The sequence below is a fragment of the Equus caballus genome, chromosome X (genome assembly GCF_041296265.1).
Source record: "Equus caballus isolate H_3958 breed thoroughbred chromosome X, TB-T2T, whole genome shotgun sequence".
Lineage (NCBI taxonomy): Eukaryota > Metazoa > Chordata > Mammalia > Perissodactyla > Equidae > Equus > Equus caballus.
This window is the reverse complement of record NC_091715.1, coordinates 112,590,063-112,609,471: the sequence shown is the minus strand read 5'-3', so window position 1 is coordinate 112,609,471 and position 19,409 is coordinate 112,590,063. Positions and strand designations below refer to the sequence as shown.

The 19,409-nt window shown below is 38.4% G+C and overlaps 1 protein-coding gene across 12 annotated transcripts in view; it reads left to right on the top strand.

Moving 5' to 3' along the window:
• The first annotated feature begins 250 nt into the window (after positions 1-250).
• Positions 251-19,409, top strand: part of LRCH2 (leucine rich repeats and calponin homology domain containing 2) — a 105,655-nt gene continuing 86,496 nt past the window's right edge. For 10 of the 12 annotated variants that reach the window (XR_011435069.1, XR_011435068.1, XR_011435067.1 and 7 more), the window contains exons 1-2: positions 251-391; positions 498-1,184. Coding sequence is in view for 8 of the 12 variants with exons in the window: in XM_023634469.2 (XP_023490237.2) it covers positions 761-1,184 (424 nt within the window). In the remaining 4 variants the exon portion in view is untranslated. Of the gene's footprint in view, positions 392-497; positions 1,185-19,409 lie in introns of those variants that run through there. The other 2 variants (XM_070258490.1, XM_023634470.2) reach the window with 2 other exon arrangements.

The window sequence follows — 19,409 nt, the reverse complement described above, 5'->3', positions numbered from 1 at the left end:
CCTTCAGAATTTCACCTAAAACCAAAACTTGTATTTCAAAAATAAACCTTAAGGTTGTTTGACGATCAAAGAGTTTTCCATCAGCCATACCAACATAATAAGAAGAAACTCGAGATATTTTGGAGATCTTGGCACAACTTCAAAGAGTGATAGAACAGAATGCAGAGAACTTTTCCAAGTTTTGGAAGGCAGCAGTTTGGCTGAGACCCACAGACACTGAAGCGAGAGGCTTCCTTGAAAACATGTGAAGTCTTTTCCTATTTTGGAACTCTAAATTAAGGCAAAATTCATATATGCTTAAAACTCAGTTCTGTACCAATTTTCCTCCCCAAATGACTCCCAACATTTCTCTCCGAGTTAACACTGGTAAACGATTCCTGAGGCATTTGCGGTAAGCGTTTCAATAAGGTGGCTGATAGTCCTTCTAAAGCTGTTTCGATATATGCTGAAACGAATCCCTTTCATCCCTATCTAATATATTTGCCTTTGTTTTGCAGAACGAAAAAGGTGAAGCAATTTAGAGATTTGGGGACAGATCGCCAAATGACCTATAGTTAAGCTGGTGTCGCTTCGCAAGATTTTGGTACCCAAAACAGCGGAACCGGGATTTAGCATCCTTCGTCTGATAATACATTTCTTAAAGCAAGCGTTCTGCACGTTTGAACATCGTCTCTTCTCCAACCAACACCTCCTCCTAGCCCGCCCCCTGTTCCTTCCCACTCTCTACCTCGCGCCCCCCCCCTCCGCCCCCATTCTGCGCATGCGTTCTAAGAACCCCCTACACTCGCGGCACAAGCTGGGAGTATTGTCGGGGGCTATTCTCTCTCCCAGGAACATGGCGGCGAGTCAGGGAGGTGGTGGTAACACTGGGGGCGGCGGTTGTGGTGGAGGTGGAAATAGCGGTGGCGGTGGCGCGGCCGGAGTGGGAGGTGGCGGAGCCGGAGGGGGAGGCGGCGGCGGTGGCGGGACCCTGGTGGTGCCCATCCCGGTACCGACTCTTTTCGGTCAGCCGTTCCCCAACGGGCCGCAGTGGAACCCGGGGAGCCTGCAGCCTCAGCACACGGTGAGGAGCCTGGACCGGGCCCTGGAGGAGGCGGGCAACTCCGGCATCCTGAGCCTCAGTGGTAGGAAACTCCGAGACTTCCCGGGCAGCGGCTACGACCTGACGGACACCACCCAAGCAGGTGACAGGACGAGGGGGGCGCGGCGGGGAGGGTTGGGGGAGGGAAGCTGAGCTCAGAAGGAGGAGGTGGGGGCAGTGGGTGGCTGCGTGGCCGCGTCGTTGGACTCTGCTGGTCTAGGCGGGTGCGCGGGGGCGGCGAGACTGAAAAAGTCGCAGCAGCCTGTTCTCCTGAATGTGAGGGGCAGAGAAGGGAATAGGGGAGGTGGGGGTGGGCAGTGCCGACTGCAGGATGTCTGGAAACCGGGTGGGATGTGAGGGGTGAAAGAACATTATTGTTACAGCGAGTTTCTCCAGTAAGAGGTGGGGAGGGGGGATCGATACCTTCCTTATATCGACACCTTCCTTAATGCTCTTCCTCCAACTCTCCTGGATGTTACCATCTTTCCCGGAGGAAAAAAAAAGAGAATACATAAAATCATAATCTATACACATTTCTTAAAGGCATACGTGCCTGCAAGAATGGCATATCCCTTTTCATAGTACAGCAGCAGTATTGCCACGGTTTTTCTGTGTTCTTATTTGGTCCGTGTGTTTTAATCATCCTAAAATATTTTTGCCTTCTTGTCATGTATGTCTTTAAAGACTGAGATTTTTCATTTTCCCGGTGTTGAGAAGGTAGTGGTGGTTAAATTAGTATTTGCTGCAGTGGCAAATTAAATCATCAATCACTTGCGTGTCTGGTTACTAGGGGAAAGAATCCTTGTTTTGAGTTACGTTAGAGTCTTAATTTTTATAGCAGAAATAGCCAAAAGTTGTAAGCCATTTTTGAGAAACAAAATTAACTCCATTCTTTACGGAGTTGTGGGTTAATGGCCTATAATTTTGGATGAGAAATTGACTATTGTAATGTTCTTCATATACTCTCTGGTACTCTTTGTTGTGGACGGTATTTTTTGTTATGAACGCATTCTGTTTCCCCTCTGCCTTGTAAACCAATGCTAAAATAGGTGTGTTTTGGTTTGATGAAAGGTCTTTTTGCTTTTCATAATCTTTAAATTTGTTATTTGTGTGTCTTCCGTTTTGCTGAAAGAAATCATGGACAAAATTATTTTAATAGACGTAGTCATTTTAAAACAACCTAGTAAGTAAATTCACCCATAATGAGAAGTAATAAAAGACCTCTTATTTTCAGAATAACGCTATTTCAGTGTATTCAGTTTCTAGATATTAAATCAAGGTATGTGTTTGGAGGAGGATGGAGAGAGGAAAACCTAAAATTGGAGCCTTCCACCCAATTACTCTGTTAGGAATTATCCTAAGAACTATGAATGCGTAATTGATCACTGATTGTATATTTTGGAAAGCATGTTTGAGTATTTACTACTTCACTCTGAACAGATTTCCTAAACAATATGTTCACATATTCATGAATATATTGGCAAGATACACTACTTCGTATGTTTTTCAAAGGCTTCGAGAAAAATCGTTTTAGACTGCATCATTATAGCGATATATTGTTTTACTTATTGTTCTTTATAACCTAAAAAGGATCTCTCTCTCTGTAGGGCAAGGTTTAAACATCCTCCCTTGGCATTCAGGGCCTTCTCTGTCAGGCTCCAGTTTATTCTTGCCACCTTACCTCCTCGAATGCTCCTGCATAGCACCCTCTGTTTCAACTAGGTCAACTCCCTGCCCCTCAAATAGATTTTATGAATTTCTGCCTCATTTTTGTAGAAGGTCGTCCATATGCTTGGGATTTCATTCTCTTCTCCACCTATTTAATTTTGTTCAAAACCAAACTTTTCCAAAAAGCTGTCTCCAACTCCCTTAGCCGTCCCCTATTTCTTTGAATTCCCCTGGTACTTATTGTCTTTACCACTTGCTAGTGCTGGCTTTATTTTCTTTTTGTTTATGTCTTGCTGTCCCTGAGAAGATGGAGAGCTCCTACAGGCAGGGAATCAGTCAGTCACATACTCGTTCAGTCTTCTTCTTATACATTACTTACATTGTAGTTGATAATATTTTTCATGAATATGAATATCATCTTATGTGGTTGTAACCTTTGGCTTTTAAGTCTTCCGTTGGTTTTCTGAGGCAAGCTTTAACACAAACCAGAACTATATTTATTCTTGGGAAACATTCTTTCATCATAGAATTTATCAGTGTCTACGGTAACACAGGACATTTTGAGATAATTCCACCTCATCTTACTTTTATTTTTTTCAGTTGAATGTATGTTCCTTGTGGGAACACTTCAAAATGTAAATGAGAAATCTACAGGTGACTCATTTGCCATTAATTTTTGACAAAATTCAGCCATGGACTCTTTAGGGGCAATATTTTTGTATGTATAGAGACTAGTATCCATTATGTATAAATGGAGGTAGGTACACTGGAACTGAGGAAAAATAGAGCATGTTTGAGATTTTACATACATACATACACATACACACATAAACATACACATCCGTATACAGACAATATATGCTCCGTTTGGCGAAAACAGTTGTTTGTTGGTATTATTATACTTAAAGTGACTCTCAGTGGGATAATGTTTTGGAACCAAACTGATTAGACAAGTATGTAATGGTTTATTGAATTGAGAAGAGACTGGAGGAAGGAAAATAGGTAGGAAGCTATTTTGTTAATTTAGGTGTGACGTGGTGAGAATCTGGGTTAAAAGAAACTTGGATAAGAAGGGGAAATTGGTAAATTTCAAAGGCAGGGGGAAGGCTTTTTGCCTTATTTCGTTGTTCCTCTCATATACGTAAGATAAAATAGACTGGTGATTCTCCACCTTGGCTGCATATTAAAATCGCAGGGGCGATTTTAAACCTGAGCCTGGGCCCCACCCCAGACCAATTAAATTAGCATCTCAGGGGCCAAGAAAGTTGTTTTCTTTTTTTTTAAAGTCTTCCCAGGTGATTCTGATGCACAGTCAGGGTTGAGAAACTCTAAAATAGCTCAGTTTTTAGGCACTCAAGAAATATTTATTGAGTGAATGAGAGCGTTGATAAAAGTTTAGTGACTAACCTAAAGCCACTTGTCAAGAAGGTCAAAACCAAAATTGGGAACTAAGTGTTCAAGTTTTAGTTCAATATATTTTTTTATAGGCTTGTGTGAAGCAGAGACTCATTTTTCTCATCATGTTATGTCTATAGAGAGTAGAAACTTACCAGGAAGCTATAGTTTATTCAGTTCCCATGAATAACTCCGGTTTACATTTAATAGTGTTCGATAAATTTGCATTAATAAAATAGTGCCCCCAAAATATGTAGCAGCAAAATCTTATTTTCTCTATTAATAGTCTTGTTATGAGGGAAAATGGATAGTAGGTAGCTGTTGCCAGAGTTTATCTTCGTTGTTTCTTTTACTTCTCTTTGCATTTCTGGTGTCGCTCTATGCTTGCCCCTTCTGGAACTCCTGCTGCCCTCCTTGTTTCTTTTTCCCTCTTCAGCCTCATTCCTTTTCCTTTGCTGGGTTGGAGCACAAAGCTAACTAATTATGGCAGTCTTTCCAGGAGATTAGCATTCGAAAGGGAGAGTTTGCTAATTTACTTGAATCTCCAATTGGTGGTTAGAGCTCCTGACCTTTTTGAATAGATCTGTCTTCCAGATACTTCTTGATTAAAGTACTTACTCGTATAAAGACTTAAAAACAGGGATCAGAAAGTTGGTAACCCATTTCAGGGAAGTGGCTGCCTCTTGTTGTAATGTTTTGTCTTTGATGGTCTGTAGGTAGACTTGGCAAGACAAAGGGAAATTGCCTAGAACTTTTTAGTCTGTCTGGATACTGTGATAATTTGTTGACCTTAGAGAGCTTGAAAATGATTTTAATGGCTACCCAAACAAATCCTGAAACTTTTCATATTTCACTTTGTCACCGGTGCTACAAATAAGTCTTAGCCTACTTGCAGCTGCTCCCTCTGCTCCTTCGTACGTCTTTATGTCCATAAACAATAGGTCTGTGAAACAGATTTAGGAATTCTTACATACATCAGATTGTGCTGTGGCCTGGTTAATCACATGTTTTCCTGTAAACCTGGAGTCAACTCTAGTATTTCCTACATGTGCTGGTTCACCTCTTCAACTGTGGGGCATGGTGCATTGTATCAGGTTGTAAAATGGAGTTAGATAAACTTCACAACATCTGATTTTGTTACATAGGTGAAGGCCCTCAGTGCACTCAGTGAATGAGCTTGTGGTTGTGATTTTGTGGCCTGATTGAAATATCTGCCTTGCTTTATGTAATAAATGTCTTCCTGAAAAATTGAACGTGAAGCACATTTTTGACAGTTGACTCATATTTTATTTGCTCTAGATTGAATTTGAGTTGCTGGACCTTGTAGTGATTTATTTTATTTGGTGATGAATTGTATAGCATAAATAGTTGCCCTTCAATTTCTTTCTTTTGCAAGTTCACATTTTAAAATAAAATGTTATCTTAAATTGGAGGGTACGTTCATCATTAAAATAATACCATTCTTACAGCTCTTTATAAATTTCTAAGTACCTTCCCATATATTATCCTATTGTACCCTAATAATAGCCCTGTGAGCTGGGCAGAGTACATAGTAATTACTCCTTGTTGTTGAGAGAGGTTAAGTGATTTGCCCAAAGTTAAATGGCTAGTGTATGGCAGAGTGTGGGGCAGAGCAGTGTGTGGGGCAGAGCCTAGGTTTTCCAGCTCTAGCACTCACTATTCCAGTGTTATTTCCATTGTAACACAGTCTCTCCTTAAAGCTATTATTAAACACTGTGCTAATAAATATGTTCTTTATTCTGAAAAATAAATGCTTTTTTAACTTTATAAGTTATATAGTTTTTGTTTGTGGTGCAGTGTGTTTTGTGTGTGGTATTTGCATAGCTTGTCTTCATGCCTCTCTTTCTGATGGTTTTAGAACAGATTCATTAAGCAAGCATTTATTGAACTCCAACTTTGGAAAGATGATTATGGCCAATAGAAAAGAAAGAGACATGGTTCTTGTCCTTGAAGGGTTTATAGAATAGTTGAAAGTGTACAGTAATATGTGTAACAATTAGAAGAGAAGTGTAATATATAACAATATTCAAAATTGTATACCTTCATAAACTGTACAAATAAGTGATATGGAACTGAAGCCAAGCCCGAGAACCCAACTGTTAGGCCACGACTGGCTCCTGACTCACTTATTTAAGATTAAATTTAGGGGCTGGGGGTGGCCCGGTCGCTCAGCGGTTAAGTGCGGGCATTCCGCTTCAGCGACCCAGGTTTGCTGGTTTGGATCCCGGGTGTGGACATGACACCGTTCGGCAAGCCATGCTGTGGTAGGCGTCCCACGTATAAAGTAGAGGAAGATGGGCACGGATGTTAGCTCAGGGCCAGTCTTCCTCAGCAAAAAGAGGAAGATTGGCGGCAGTTAGCTCAGTGCTAATCTTCCTTAAAAAAAAGAGAAAAAAATTAGGGGCCAGCCCCATGGCCGGGCAGTTAGGTTTTCATGCTCGGCTTCCACAGCCCAGGGTTTCACCATTTCAGATCCTGGGCGCCGACATGGCACCGCTCGTCAGGCCATGTTGAGGTGGTGTCCCACATGCCACACCTAGAAGGACCCACAACTACAATATACAACTATGTACTGGGGGGATTTGGGGGGAAGAAGAAGGGGGAAAAAAGATTGGCAAGAGTTGTTAGTTCAGGTGCCAATCTTTGAAAAAATAAAGAACTGAGTGTCATCAGGGAAAACAAGATTGGTGAGCATAAGAAAAGGTACTCAAGAGAGCAAAATGCTTTAAGGAATCAATATGGAGAATAAACCACAGTTTAGAATTAGGACTGTGTAGTAAGCAGCTAAATTAGTTACTTCTGGAAAATACTAGCTTATCATGTTTTCTGAACAAAATTAGCATATATACTGCATGGCAGATAAAAGAACAGAAGTGGATGATTGGGATGTTTTAGAATTGGAGTTATAGGGATACTTTGCTTAGAGTTTAAAATTCAGTATTTTGATTTAGATTATTATTATTTTTTTTCTGAGGAAGATTCACCCTGAGCTAACATCTGTCCCAGTCTTCCTCTATTTTGTATGTGGGTCACTCCCACAGCATGGCTGCTGATGAATGGTGTAGGTCCACGCTGGGAACCAAACCCAGGCAGCAGAAGTGGAGTGCGCTGAACTTAACCACTAGGCCATAGGGCTGGCCCCTGATTTAGATTATTTGTAATATAAATTCTGAAGCATTTATTTTTCATCAAAAGGATAAAGGTAGACAAGATCCAGAAACTTACTGACAAAATAAGAGATGATGCTAGGGACACTTTTCACAAATAGAAATAATTGAGGACTTACAGCATATTGATTCCCTGGGAGGTAGTGTTTGTTTAAGTTCCAAGGCACACAGTGACACTTTGCAAAAGGGCATATCTTTCTCCCAGCCCATACGAGCAACCCACTCTCAGGGATACTTAAGCTGTGTGATGCCCACTCTCGTCCTACAGAGGCTGTTTATCATCATGACCTAGAAGGGGAAATATTTTAGTTTTCCCTGTGCTTCAGATGTATTTGGGTACTTCTTGAAGCATTGTAATACTCTTATAATCAGTTCTCTGAAAAGTTTTAGAAAGTTTTGTCTGCTTCCTTTTTATAGAAAAAAATACCTGACACTCCAGGGAAACATTTAATGTAATAAAAGGAAACTGGCCAAGTCGGTTTTATAACAATAATTTAAGTTTGTGTTTAGTCTCACTTTAAACTAGTGCACTCACTCTGCTAAAGGTCAGACTTTAACTTTGAGTCTTTACATTTCTCCTGTTTCAAATAAATTATAAATTGATAGCATTCCACTTAAAGAATACCAGTCAAAGGACTGCAGTGGATAATTAAACAACAGATATTTTCTAATGTATTTTTTGATATGAAATTTTTTAAAGAAAATTTTTTTCCCAAATAGGAAAGTAAGTCCTTTCCTATTTGTAGACATTGTTAATTTTGTGTACTCTTTTATCATTTGTGGCAGAGTTTGTTGTCACTTTACTTTTAAATTAATTCCTTCAGTCTCTTTCAGTAGAATTTATGTGTAATATTAGGGATTCAAGGTGACAAAAGACAAATAAAATAACTGTGGCATAAACTTTTTCTTTTTTTTAAAGATTGGCACCTGAGCTAACATCTGTTGCCAATCTTCTTTTTTTTTTTTTTCCTTCTTCTTCTCCCCAGAGCCCCCCAGTGCATAGTTGTATATTCTAGTTGTAGCTCCTTCTGGCTCTGCTATGTGGGATGCCACCTCAGCATGGCTTCATGAGCAGGCCAGTGTCTGAACTGGCAAAATCCTGGGCCGCTGAAGCAGAGCACGCAAACTTAACCACTCGGCCATGGATCCGGCCCCAGGTATAAACTTTTATTTGAACTCTATGGAGACTAACCAATTCTAGAACATTTATGAATTTGGATGTCACTCAAAAATGGCTTTGATAAATGATTACACCCTTAAGAGACTCTAGAATGTGCAGCCTAGAATTTTTCCCTCTTAAACAAAGTAATTACAGTATATAAATCCTTAATATAATACTTTGAGCTAATTGGTTGAGGATGTCTATGTCAATGGGAAATCTGTTACTTTTAAAGATATTTATAAATTAAAAATAGTGAATTGGGGGGCCGGCCCCGTGGCCGAGTGGTTGGGTTCGCGTGCCCCACTTTGGTGGCCCAGGGTTTCGCCGGTTTGGATCCTGGGCACGGACACAGCACCGCTCATCAGGCCATGCTGAGGTGGCGTCCCACATGCCACAACTAGAAGGACCCATGACTGAAAATATACAACTCTGTACCAGGGGGCTTTGGGGAGAAAAAGGAAAAATAAAATCTTTAAAAATAGTGGATTGAACATAAATGTCTCCTTAACCTATCTTGATGAGTATGTATGAATGGATTTGTCATATCTAGTTTATGTAAATGGAAGGGTTGTAAAGTTGCTGCCTTTAAGAAATTTATGATTTCATAGTGGTATGAAATAAGTACTCACATGTCTGTTATATAGGCTAGGTCAGTGGTTCTCAGCTGGGGGAAGATTTGCCCCCAGGGGATATTTGGTGGTGTCTGGAGAGGCCAGGGATGCTGCTAAGCATCCTGCAGTGAGCAGGACTGCCCCACACAACAAACATTTATCTAGTCCAAAAGGTCAGTGGTGCCAGGATTGAGAAATGCTGGGCTAGAGTAAGATAAATGTGATAAATGAAAACAAAGTTCAATGCAGGTTCAAAGAGGGAGAGATGACGTCTGATTGTGTTGCTACAACATCAGAGAGAGCTTTATAAAGGAGAAGGAGGATAGGCCTTGGAGTCGGGGAAGGATCCGATTTTATAGTTACTCATAAAGGGAGGAAACTACATGAATATTGCCATCCCAGAGTCTCTTCGAACTCAAAATATCAAAAAAAAAAAATCAACTCTTGTTATTGATTCTAGGCCCTCTGGTCACCTAGACCAGAAACTTAGGAATGATTTTCATTCTCCCCCTTCCTTTACCCTCTATATCTAGTTAGGAACTAAGGCCTGTTGATCGTAGCTCTTTGAATAGCTTTCAGATCTGTTTCCTTCCTGTCTATTCTCAATGCCATTGTTGTTCAGGTCCTCCTCTTCTCACCTTTAACTGGACCTATGAACAGTTTTCCTGAATGATCTCTCTGCCTCATGTTTGCTTCAAGTTCAGTTAGTCCTTCATGCTGTAGCCAGAGTACTCTTTCTAATATGCAAATCTGATTGTCACTTGTAGCTACTAAAACAGCATGGAGCCAGTAAGCCAGCTCTTTAACAACACATTGCTTATTCCTTGTTTTGAACATTTTTTAAAAAGTGTAAAAAAAGCTAATACATGCACTCTGCTTAATATAACTAGTAATTTTTATATTATATTACTTAATATTAAGTTCCTAAGATTCAGCCAGATTGTTGTGTGAAGCTCTAGTTCATTCTTTTTGATGGCTGCATTATCTTTCACGTGTGACTGTACCACAGTTTATCCACTTTCTCGCTGATGGCCATTTGGGTTTCCACATTTTCCACTTATGAACAGTGCTGCTATAAGCATTACTGTACATGTCTCCTGTTGTATGTGTGCAAGAATTTCTCTTATGTATATACTTGGGAGTGGAATTGCTGGGTTATATGGTATGTCGATGTTCAACTTAAGGAGATAATGTCAAACTGGTTTACAGTTTACATTTCCAAGGACATATATAAGAGATCCTATGAATACAATGAATATCGCTTCCAGCACATAGTATTGTCAGATTGAAACATTTTGGCCAAATGAGTTTAAAATTTCAATGAAGCCTGTCTTGATTTACATTTCCCTGATCACCACTGACGTTAACATATTTTCAAATGTCTGTTGGCTGTGTGTGTTTCTGGTACTGTGAAATGGCTTTCCATTTATTTTGCCCAATTTCTATTGGTTGGTTGTCCTTTTCTTATGGAAGTCTATGAGTTAAAAAAAATTCCTTATACTAATCATTTGTTGGTTTTGTAAATTGAGAATATCTTCTAGTTTATAACTTGTCTTTTTACTTTTTTTTTTTTTTTAAAGATTTTATTATTTCCTTTTTCTCCCCAAAGCCCCCCGGTACATAGTTGTATATTCTTCGTTGTGGGTTCTTCTAGTTGTGGCATGTGGGACGCTGCCTCAGCGTGGTCTGATGAGCAGTGCCATGTCGGCGCCCAGGATTCGAACCAACGAAACACTGGGCCGCCTGCAGCGGAGCGCGCGAACTTAACCACTTGGCCACGGGGCCAGCCCCTTGTCTTTTTACTTTTTAAGAAGTCTTTTGATGAACAAATGCTCTAAATTTTAATACAGTCAAATTTATCAATCTTTTGTAGTCACTATTTTTTTGTCTTAAGAATGTTTTCATCTACATTTTTTACTAAGAGTTTTAAACGTTTGTTTTGAGTGTTTAAGTTGTTCATCACTGTGGAATTGATTTTATGTCTAGTTTGAGGTTCAATTTCACGTTTTAACACACTGATCATCTTTTTTCCAGATACGTCCCTGCCTTTAACACTTTATTGAGATTATAATTCGCATACCAAAAATTCACCCATTTAATGTGTATAGTTTATTGGTTGTTAATTGTACACCTCTCATTACAATCTAATTTTGGAATATTTTCATCACCCCCAAAAGAAATCCCCTACCCATTAGCAGTCCCTCCTCATTACCCCTCCTCTTTCACTCCTCTAGACTTAGGCAACCACTGATCTATTTTCTGTCTCTATACATTTGCCTGTTTTGGACATTTCCTATAAATAGATTCATAAACTATGTGACCTTTTGTGATGGGCTTCTTGCATTTACCTTAGTGTTTTCAAAGTTCATTTATGTTGTAGCATGTATCAGTACTTATTCCTTTTTATATCTGAGTGATATTCCATTGTACATTTTGTTTGTCCTTTCATCAGTTGATGGACAATTGGGTTGTTTCTATTCTTTTGGCTGTTACAAATAATACTTCTATTGTTGGGGAGGGGAAAATCTCTTTTCTACCCTTCTTGTGTTCTTATGGCTGGACTAATAATAAAACTGACACAAGACTGGATTAACAGGAGAAAAACCCAGTTTAATATGTACATTTTGGAGATCATAGAGAAATGATGCTTGGAGAGTAAATTAAATAGGCAGTATATTTATCTTTTACATAAAGAAAACAATGAATTTGTGAGGAATGACAGGACAAAGAAGCTTAAATTTGAGGTACATAGTTAGTGAGGCATTTAAGCAGAGTTGAGGCTTGAGGGAATAAATTAGCAAGGTTTGTTTATGCCGGCTCCTCGGCCCTGACTTCCCCCAGCTCTGGTGATAAGGATGCAGGGAGAGCACCCTTCACATGGGAGATTTATTTCCTGCTTTCAGGGGGAACAGAGACAGCAGGGTCAGACTGTCCTTTTTTGCTTTCTTGAGTAACTTTAATTCAAAATAACCAGTGTGCTATTGTGGGATATTTTGGGGTCGTCTGCCCCCGGCCCCAACACTATGAACATTCATGTACAAGTTTTTTTGTAAATGTATGTTTTCATTTATCTTGTGTGTGTGTGTATATATATATATATATATATATATACACACACACACACACACACACACGTAGGAGTTGAATTGCTGGGTCATATGGTAATTCTGTGTTTAACACTTTGAGGAAATGCTAAGTTGTTTTCCAAAGTGGCTGCACCATTTTACAATCCCATTGACAATGTATGAGGATTTCAATTTTTTCATATACTGGACAACACTTGTTATTATCTGTGTTTTTGTTTATAGTCATCCTAGTGGGTATGAAGTGTAATTTCATTATGGTTTTGATTTGCATTTCCCTAATGACTAATAATGTTGAACATCTTTTCATGTGTTTATTTGCCATTCGTACATCTTCGATCTAAGATAAATGTCTACTGAGACTCTGCCCATTTTCTAATTGTATTGTGTTTTCATTACTGAGTTGTAAGAGTTTTTATTGTTTTTATTTTGTACATAAGTCCCTTATCAGATATATAGTTTGCAAATATTTTTCCTATTCTGTGGGTTCTCTGCTTTGAAACACAACATTTAAAATTTTTGATGAAGCCCTTTTCATCTATTTTTTTTATGTTGCTTATGCTTTTGGTGTCATATCTAAAAAAACATTGCTTAACCCAGGGTTATGAATATTTACTCTTATGTTTTCTTTTGAGTTTTATAGTTTTAGCTCTTATATTTAGATATATTATCCATTTTGAGTTGTGTATGGTGTGAGATCAGGGTCCAACTTCATTCTCACACATGTAGATATCCAGTTGTCTTAGCACCATTTCCTGAAAATGCCATTCATTCCTCGTCCACTTGTTACCCTTGTTGAAAATCAATTGCCCATAAATGTAAATGAATACTTCTGGGCTCTCAGTTCTATTCCATTGATCTATATGTCTAATCTTATCCTCGTATCACACTATTTTGATTTCCGTAGTTTTGTAGGAAGCCATGTATAAAGTTTTATAATCAGCAGGTGTGGGTCCTACAACATTGTTCTTTTTCAATATTGCTTTGGCTACTCTGGGACCCTTGCATTCCCATATGAATTTTAGGATCAGCTTGTCAGTTTCTTCAGAAATTGCAAGTTTGGATTTTGATGAATCTGTAGGTCAGCTTATGGGAGTTTTGCCATGTTAACAATATTAAATTGTCCAGTCTGTGAATATGAGATGTCTTTTGATTTATTTATATCTTTAATTTCTTTCAACAACATTTTGTAGTTTTCCTAAATTTTTTTTTTTAAAAGATTTTATTTTTTTTCCTTTTTCTCCCCAAAGCCCCCCGGTACATAGTTGTGTATTCTTCGTTGTGGGTCCTTCCAGTTATGGCATGTGGGACGCTGCCTCAGCGTGGTCTGATGAGCAGTGCCATGTCCGCGCCCAGGATTCGAACCAACGAAACACTGGGCCGCCTGCAGCGGAGTGCGCGAACTTAACCACTTGGCCACGGGGCCAGCCCCTAGTTTTCCTAAATTTTTAATTTTTTTATACTATTATAAGTGGATTTCTTTTCTTAATTTTCTCTTTGGATGTTCATTGTTAGTGTATAGAAATATAGGATTTTTATATAATGATCTTTTATCTTGCAAGCTTGCTGGACTTGTTTCTTTCTTCTGATAGTTTTTTTAGAAAATTTTTTATTGTGGTCTAAATAGTTTATAACATTGTGAAATTTCAATTGTACATTAATATTCGTCAAACACCATATAAATGTGCCCCTGCACCCCTTGTGTCCACCCTCTCCCCCTTCCCCCGATAACCACTAAATTGTTCTCTTTGTCCATAAGTTTGTTTATATTCCACATATGAGTGAAATCATATAGTGTTTGTCTTTCTCTGTCTGGCTTATTTGCTTAACATGATGCCCTCAAGGACCATCCATGTGGTTGCGAATGGGACGATTATGTCTTTTTTATGGCTGAGTAGTATTCCATTGTATGTATATACCACATCTTCTTTATCCAGTCATCAGTTGTTGGGCACTTGGGTTGCTTCCACTTCTTGGCTGTGGTGAATAATGCTGCAGTGAACATAGGGCTACATAAGTCTCTTTGTATTGTTGATTTCAAGTTCTTTGGATAAATAGCCAGTAGTGGAATAGCTGGGTCATATTGTATTTCTATTTTAAGTTTTTTGAGAAGTCTCCATACTGTTTTCCAAAGTAGCTGCACCAGTTTGCATTCCCACCAGCAGTGGATGAGGGTTCCCTTTTCTCCACAACTTCTCCGACGTTTATTAACTTTTGTCTTGGTGATTATAGCCATTCTAATGGGCGTAAGATGATATCTAAGTGTAGTGTTGATTTGTATCTCCCTGATGATTAGTGATGTTGAGCATCTTTTCATATGCCTATTGTCCATCTGTATATCTTCTTTGGAAAAATGTCTGTTCATATCCTCTGCCCACTTTTTGATTGGGTTGTTTATTTTTTTGTAGTTCAGTTGTGTGAGCTCTTTATATATTATGGAGATTAACTCCTTATCAAATATATGATTTGCGAATATTTCCTCCCAGTTGGCGGGTTGTTTTTTCATTTTGATCTTGATTTCCTTTGCCTTCCAGAAGCTCTTTATTCTGATGAAATCCCACTTGTTTATTTTTTCTTTTGTTACCCTTGTCTGAGTGGACGTTGTATTTGTAAAGATCCTTTTAAGGCTGATGTCAAAGAGTGTACTGCCCATTCTGATAGTTTTTTTTTTTTCTTTTAAAGATTTTATTTTTTCCTTTTTCTCCCCAAAGCCCCCCGGTACATAGTTGTGTATTCTTCGTTGTGGGTTCTTCTAGTTGTGGCATGTGGGACGCTGCCTCAGTGTGGTCTGATGAGCAGTGCCATGTCCGCGCCCAGGATTTGAACTAACGAAACACTGGGCCGCCTGCAGTGGAGCGCGCGAACTTAACCACTTGGCCACGGGGCCAGCCCCCCATTCTGATAGTTTTTTAATGGTTCATTAGGATTTTCTGTATACAAGATCATGTCATCTGCAAATAGAGAGTTTAACTTCTTCCTTTTGAATCTGGATGCCTTTTATTTCTGTTTCTTGCCTAACTGTCCTGGCTAGAACTTCTAGTGCAATATGAGTAGATGTGGTGAGAGTGGACGTTCTTGTCTTGTTCCTGAATTTAGGAGGAATGCATTCAGTCTTTCACCATTAAATATGATATTAGCTCTGTTTTTTTCATACTCTTTATCAGGTTTAAGAAATTACCTTTTATACCTAATTAAAGAAAACTTTTTTTTTTTATCATAAAAAGGTGTTGGATTTTGTCAAATACTTTGTCTATTGAGATGATTGTGTGGGTTTTGTCCTTTATGGCATTAATTACATCAGTTGGTTTTTGGATATTATATGCACCTTGCATTCCTGGCCTACCTGCTCTTCAGTTTAATCTTATACTGCCCCCAAACTCTACATTCCAGCCTACCAAACTAAACTATATGCTGCTCCTTGAAGGTATCATGCTGTTCCATGTCTCCATTTTTTCCCCCCTACTGTTAATGTCCTTCTCCCTCTTTTCTACTTTGTGAACTCCTATTGATCTTTTATATCCCACATCATGCCTTTCTTTGTTATCTTTTCCCTTTTTCTTCATCCTCCATGTATAGTGAGTACTCTGTACCTCTATTACAGCAGTTATGATCCTTAATTGCAGTTACTATATTTCCTCTATTATAGCATTCATCATCAATTTAATAACTTTTCTGGGGAAAACCCCCACTACCACAATAAGTGCGTACGTGGATTTCAGAAATGTTAACATTAGAAGAAAATGTGCCTTGTAAAAATCAAAGAAAAGGTCTTTGTTTACATTTCTCTTTCTGTTGATTTTGGAGTTCTTTGAATATAGTTACTTTGTTGACACTTCAACACTTAGTGCAGTGTGTGGTGCATAGTAGGTGTTTAACACATTTGTTCAATTAAGCTTGCTTCGTAGAACCCTGGATGCCTTTTCAGGTCCCTCCACAACCTCTTTCTTTCCTTTTCCTTTGTGTTTTCAACTACTTCTCATGTATGTACCGTTTTCTCCAGTCAGATTGGACTTCTCATTGTCTCCCTGATTTTGTTTCTATTACTCTGTTATATTATTTTAAAAATGAAAAACTGTTAGAAAGAAAAACGTAAAAGGAAATGACAGCTTATTATTGCTTCATAAGCAAAGATATGATTATTGCACTTTGTGCAAATTAGGTATAGTTCTTGTATATTGTTATATTGTACCATTGGATATGTTTTTATTTTAGAAGAGTTGGCTGCTTTTAAATATTTAAGTTAACTAATAAAATTGATTTGTAAGTAATGTTTATGACATTAAATAATATGTTTGGCATTGAAAATATTAAATTATAAAATGTTTTGAGGAATAATATGTTGTTTTAAAAATTGTCTTGAAAGTCATATTTGTAGATGAAGTCTAGGAAAAATTGGGAGATAAATGCATATTTTGTGATTAGGTTTAGCAATTTTCCTGGTAGCCTAGCTCTTAATTGTTTAAAGTTGTGTTTTCAAATGCCTTGGTCTAGTTTTCTCTTCTTATATTGGTCTGCTGTCCTCTGTTTGTCATAAGCAAAGCTAAGATCGCGGAACTGCTACCTTCAAGTTGCAAGTTTATCATCTTCAGCAGGATCAGAGCTTAAAGGCCCTCACAAACAACTCCTCTGTATGTTCACTGCTTCTTCCCTGATTAAAAACCTCATCCCCTAACGACTGAATTTTCTCAACATTTATGTGTGTAATGTTGTTGCCTTAGAAGTCTTCCCATTATAGTCTGTTGTACATTCCTCTTTCAAATTGTTCCGAGTTTTCCTTATTGCCACTGTTCTGTTGAAGAAAAATATTTCATAACATGATTTTAAAGGACTGCCTGATAGTCTATAGTATGGAGGTACCATATTTTGATTAACTGTTCTTCTATTGTTAGATGTTTAAGTAACTATTTAATGTGTGTACACAGCCAGGTGCAACTGTGCTCTTAGCTGTACAGTGCTTCCCCCAAGAGGAATTTAAACTCCTTGAGGGCAGATAATGCATTCTATACAAAAGTTCCCTATAGTGTTTGATTCAGTGCTGTGGCTCTCTGCAACAGTTGATAGCAAATGTTTGTCCAAATTCTAAAGTTAAAATTATGAGAAGGAGCATGGCAGTTTTTTATACCAACTTCTTATTGTACTTGGGTGACTTCAGACTAGCAGAAGGACTCTACCATGGGACCTTGGGGATCTTGCACATCTCCACGTAGTCCACATAGGCCAGGCTCAACCACAGTCTGACTCAAATCTTGGGGGAAGACTCTGTGACCCTTCCTGGTACATCGCAAGATAGATGATATAAGGTCATTTCTTATCTGCCTCCCTATCTTGTGGGAGGCTGCCCCAAGTCTCCTTCCTTTATTCTCGTGAGGCATGGCACGTTCTTTCGGGTACAGTGTGTATAAAATTACAAAGCTGCAATCTAGAGTTGACTCCTCAATAACGGAGCAACCCACTGTGTATGTTATCTCTCATTTTGTTCCCCCCTCCAGTTTGGTTTTGTCCTGTGGGACTGGGCACATGGAGAACTGATAGCATACTGATCACACTTTCTCTGTGTTAGTAATAAACTGTCTGAATTCATTTGGTCTTACTGGTAGCTGCCAGTGTGCTGCTGTATAGGGACCATTTGACCACTTAACATAAACTTACGGGATTTTCTTTCGCCTGGTTTGTGGAATTTGTCATTACTTTGTAATTAGTCAGCTTACTTTAACTTGCTTTTAATTTCAGCATTCAATATTTAGTGCTTTGTTGTTAAACAGCTCAGGTAAGGATGATCCTTGCTTTCTAAATACATTATTTTTTTTAAGGAGCACACTATACTGGCTGTAAAATTTGTCTTCATCTGGATACATCAAAGATGATGAAGCAGCTAGTTTTATTTAGCATAGTATCTTGCACTTCAGTTTTTTTTTATACTCCTCAAAGACTACTTTTGTTTTGGAATCCAAAGCCTACTAGAATTATCCTGGGAAGTTTGATTCAGACTGTTCTCTTATTATGTTAGGTTTTCCTGTCTTATGCAGTAGAAAGGTACTAAGATGTCTTAATTAATGCAAATAAAGAGTACACTGTAAACTGATCCATTTGATTTTCAGTGGCTAGGTGATCTTGACCTAGGCAGAAAGAACATCAACGTCAGATTAATCATGCCTCAATTCGTATATCTTAGAGATGGTAAGATGACATGTTATGCCATTGCTTACTTCATTAATCAGACTATAACAATTCAGATTTTATAGTTTTTGTCTTTTGCTTTAAGAAAATAATTTACATGAAAGCATGCTTTTGACATTAAAAGTTGTATCCTTTCATAGTAATTTGCATTTTAAAAATTATGGCATATAGTAGAAAGGCAGTATAACATAACTCAACCCTGTGATAGATGTTTGGTTGGAGACCAGGTCGTGCCCCATAAAAATAAAATGATTATATGTAATACCAACTTATAATTAGCCTGTAGTGTATGCATATATCATTCTTATGAATGGAATATGTGTGATTAGAATTCAGTTTACTTTGTGAAATATGATATCTTTAAAATAGTATAATGTGTTTTTCTTATAACAGAAGCAATGCTTGCTTATTGTAGAAAATTTCGAAAATAAAAGCATAGAGAAAAAAATACAAACCACTTCTCATTCCACCAACCTTGGATGAATATTATCATTTTGATATATTTCCTTTATACCCCTAGGCTCATCACCTTGTACATACCTGTAGGTCTTTGTATGTGTATGTGTGAGTGTACTAAATGTTCGTTTTTAGGGCCTGGCTCTGTGGCCGAGTGGTTAAGTTTGCATGTTCCACTTTGTTGGCCCAGGGTTCGCTGGTTCGGATCCTGGGCGTGGACCTATGCACTGCTCATCAAGCCATGCTGTGGCGACATCCCACAGAGAAGAACTAGAATGACTTACAGCTAGGATATACAACTATGTCCTGGGGCTTCAGGGAGGAAAAAAAACAGAAAGAGGAAGATTGGTGACAGATGTTACCTCAGGGCCAGTCTTCCTCACCAAAAAACCCATAAAAGTACATTTTTAAAGGAAACACTTGGTTCATACTGTGTATATAGTTTTATATTTTAAATGTTCTAGTTATTACCCTGTGAGCAAGATTATTTCCATATTAAGGAATCAAGTCTATAATATCATTTTTAAAGGCTGCAAGGTATTCCATTTAAAGGACATACCATATTTTATTTAGCCTTTATCTATTGTT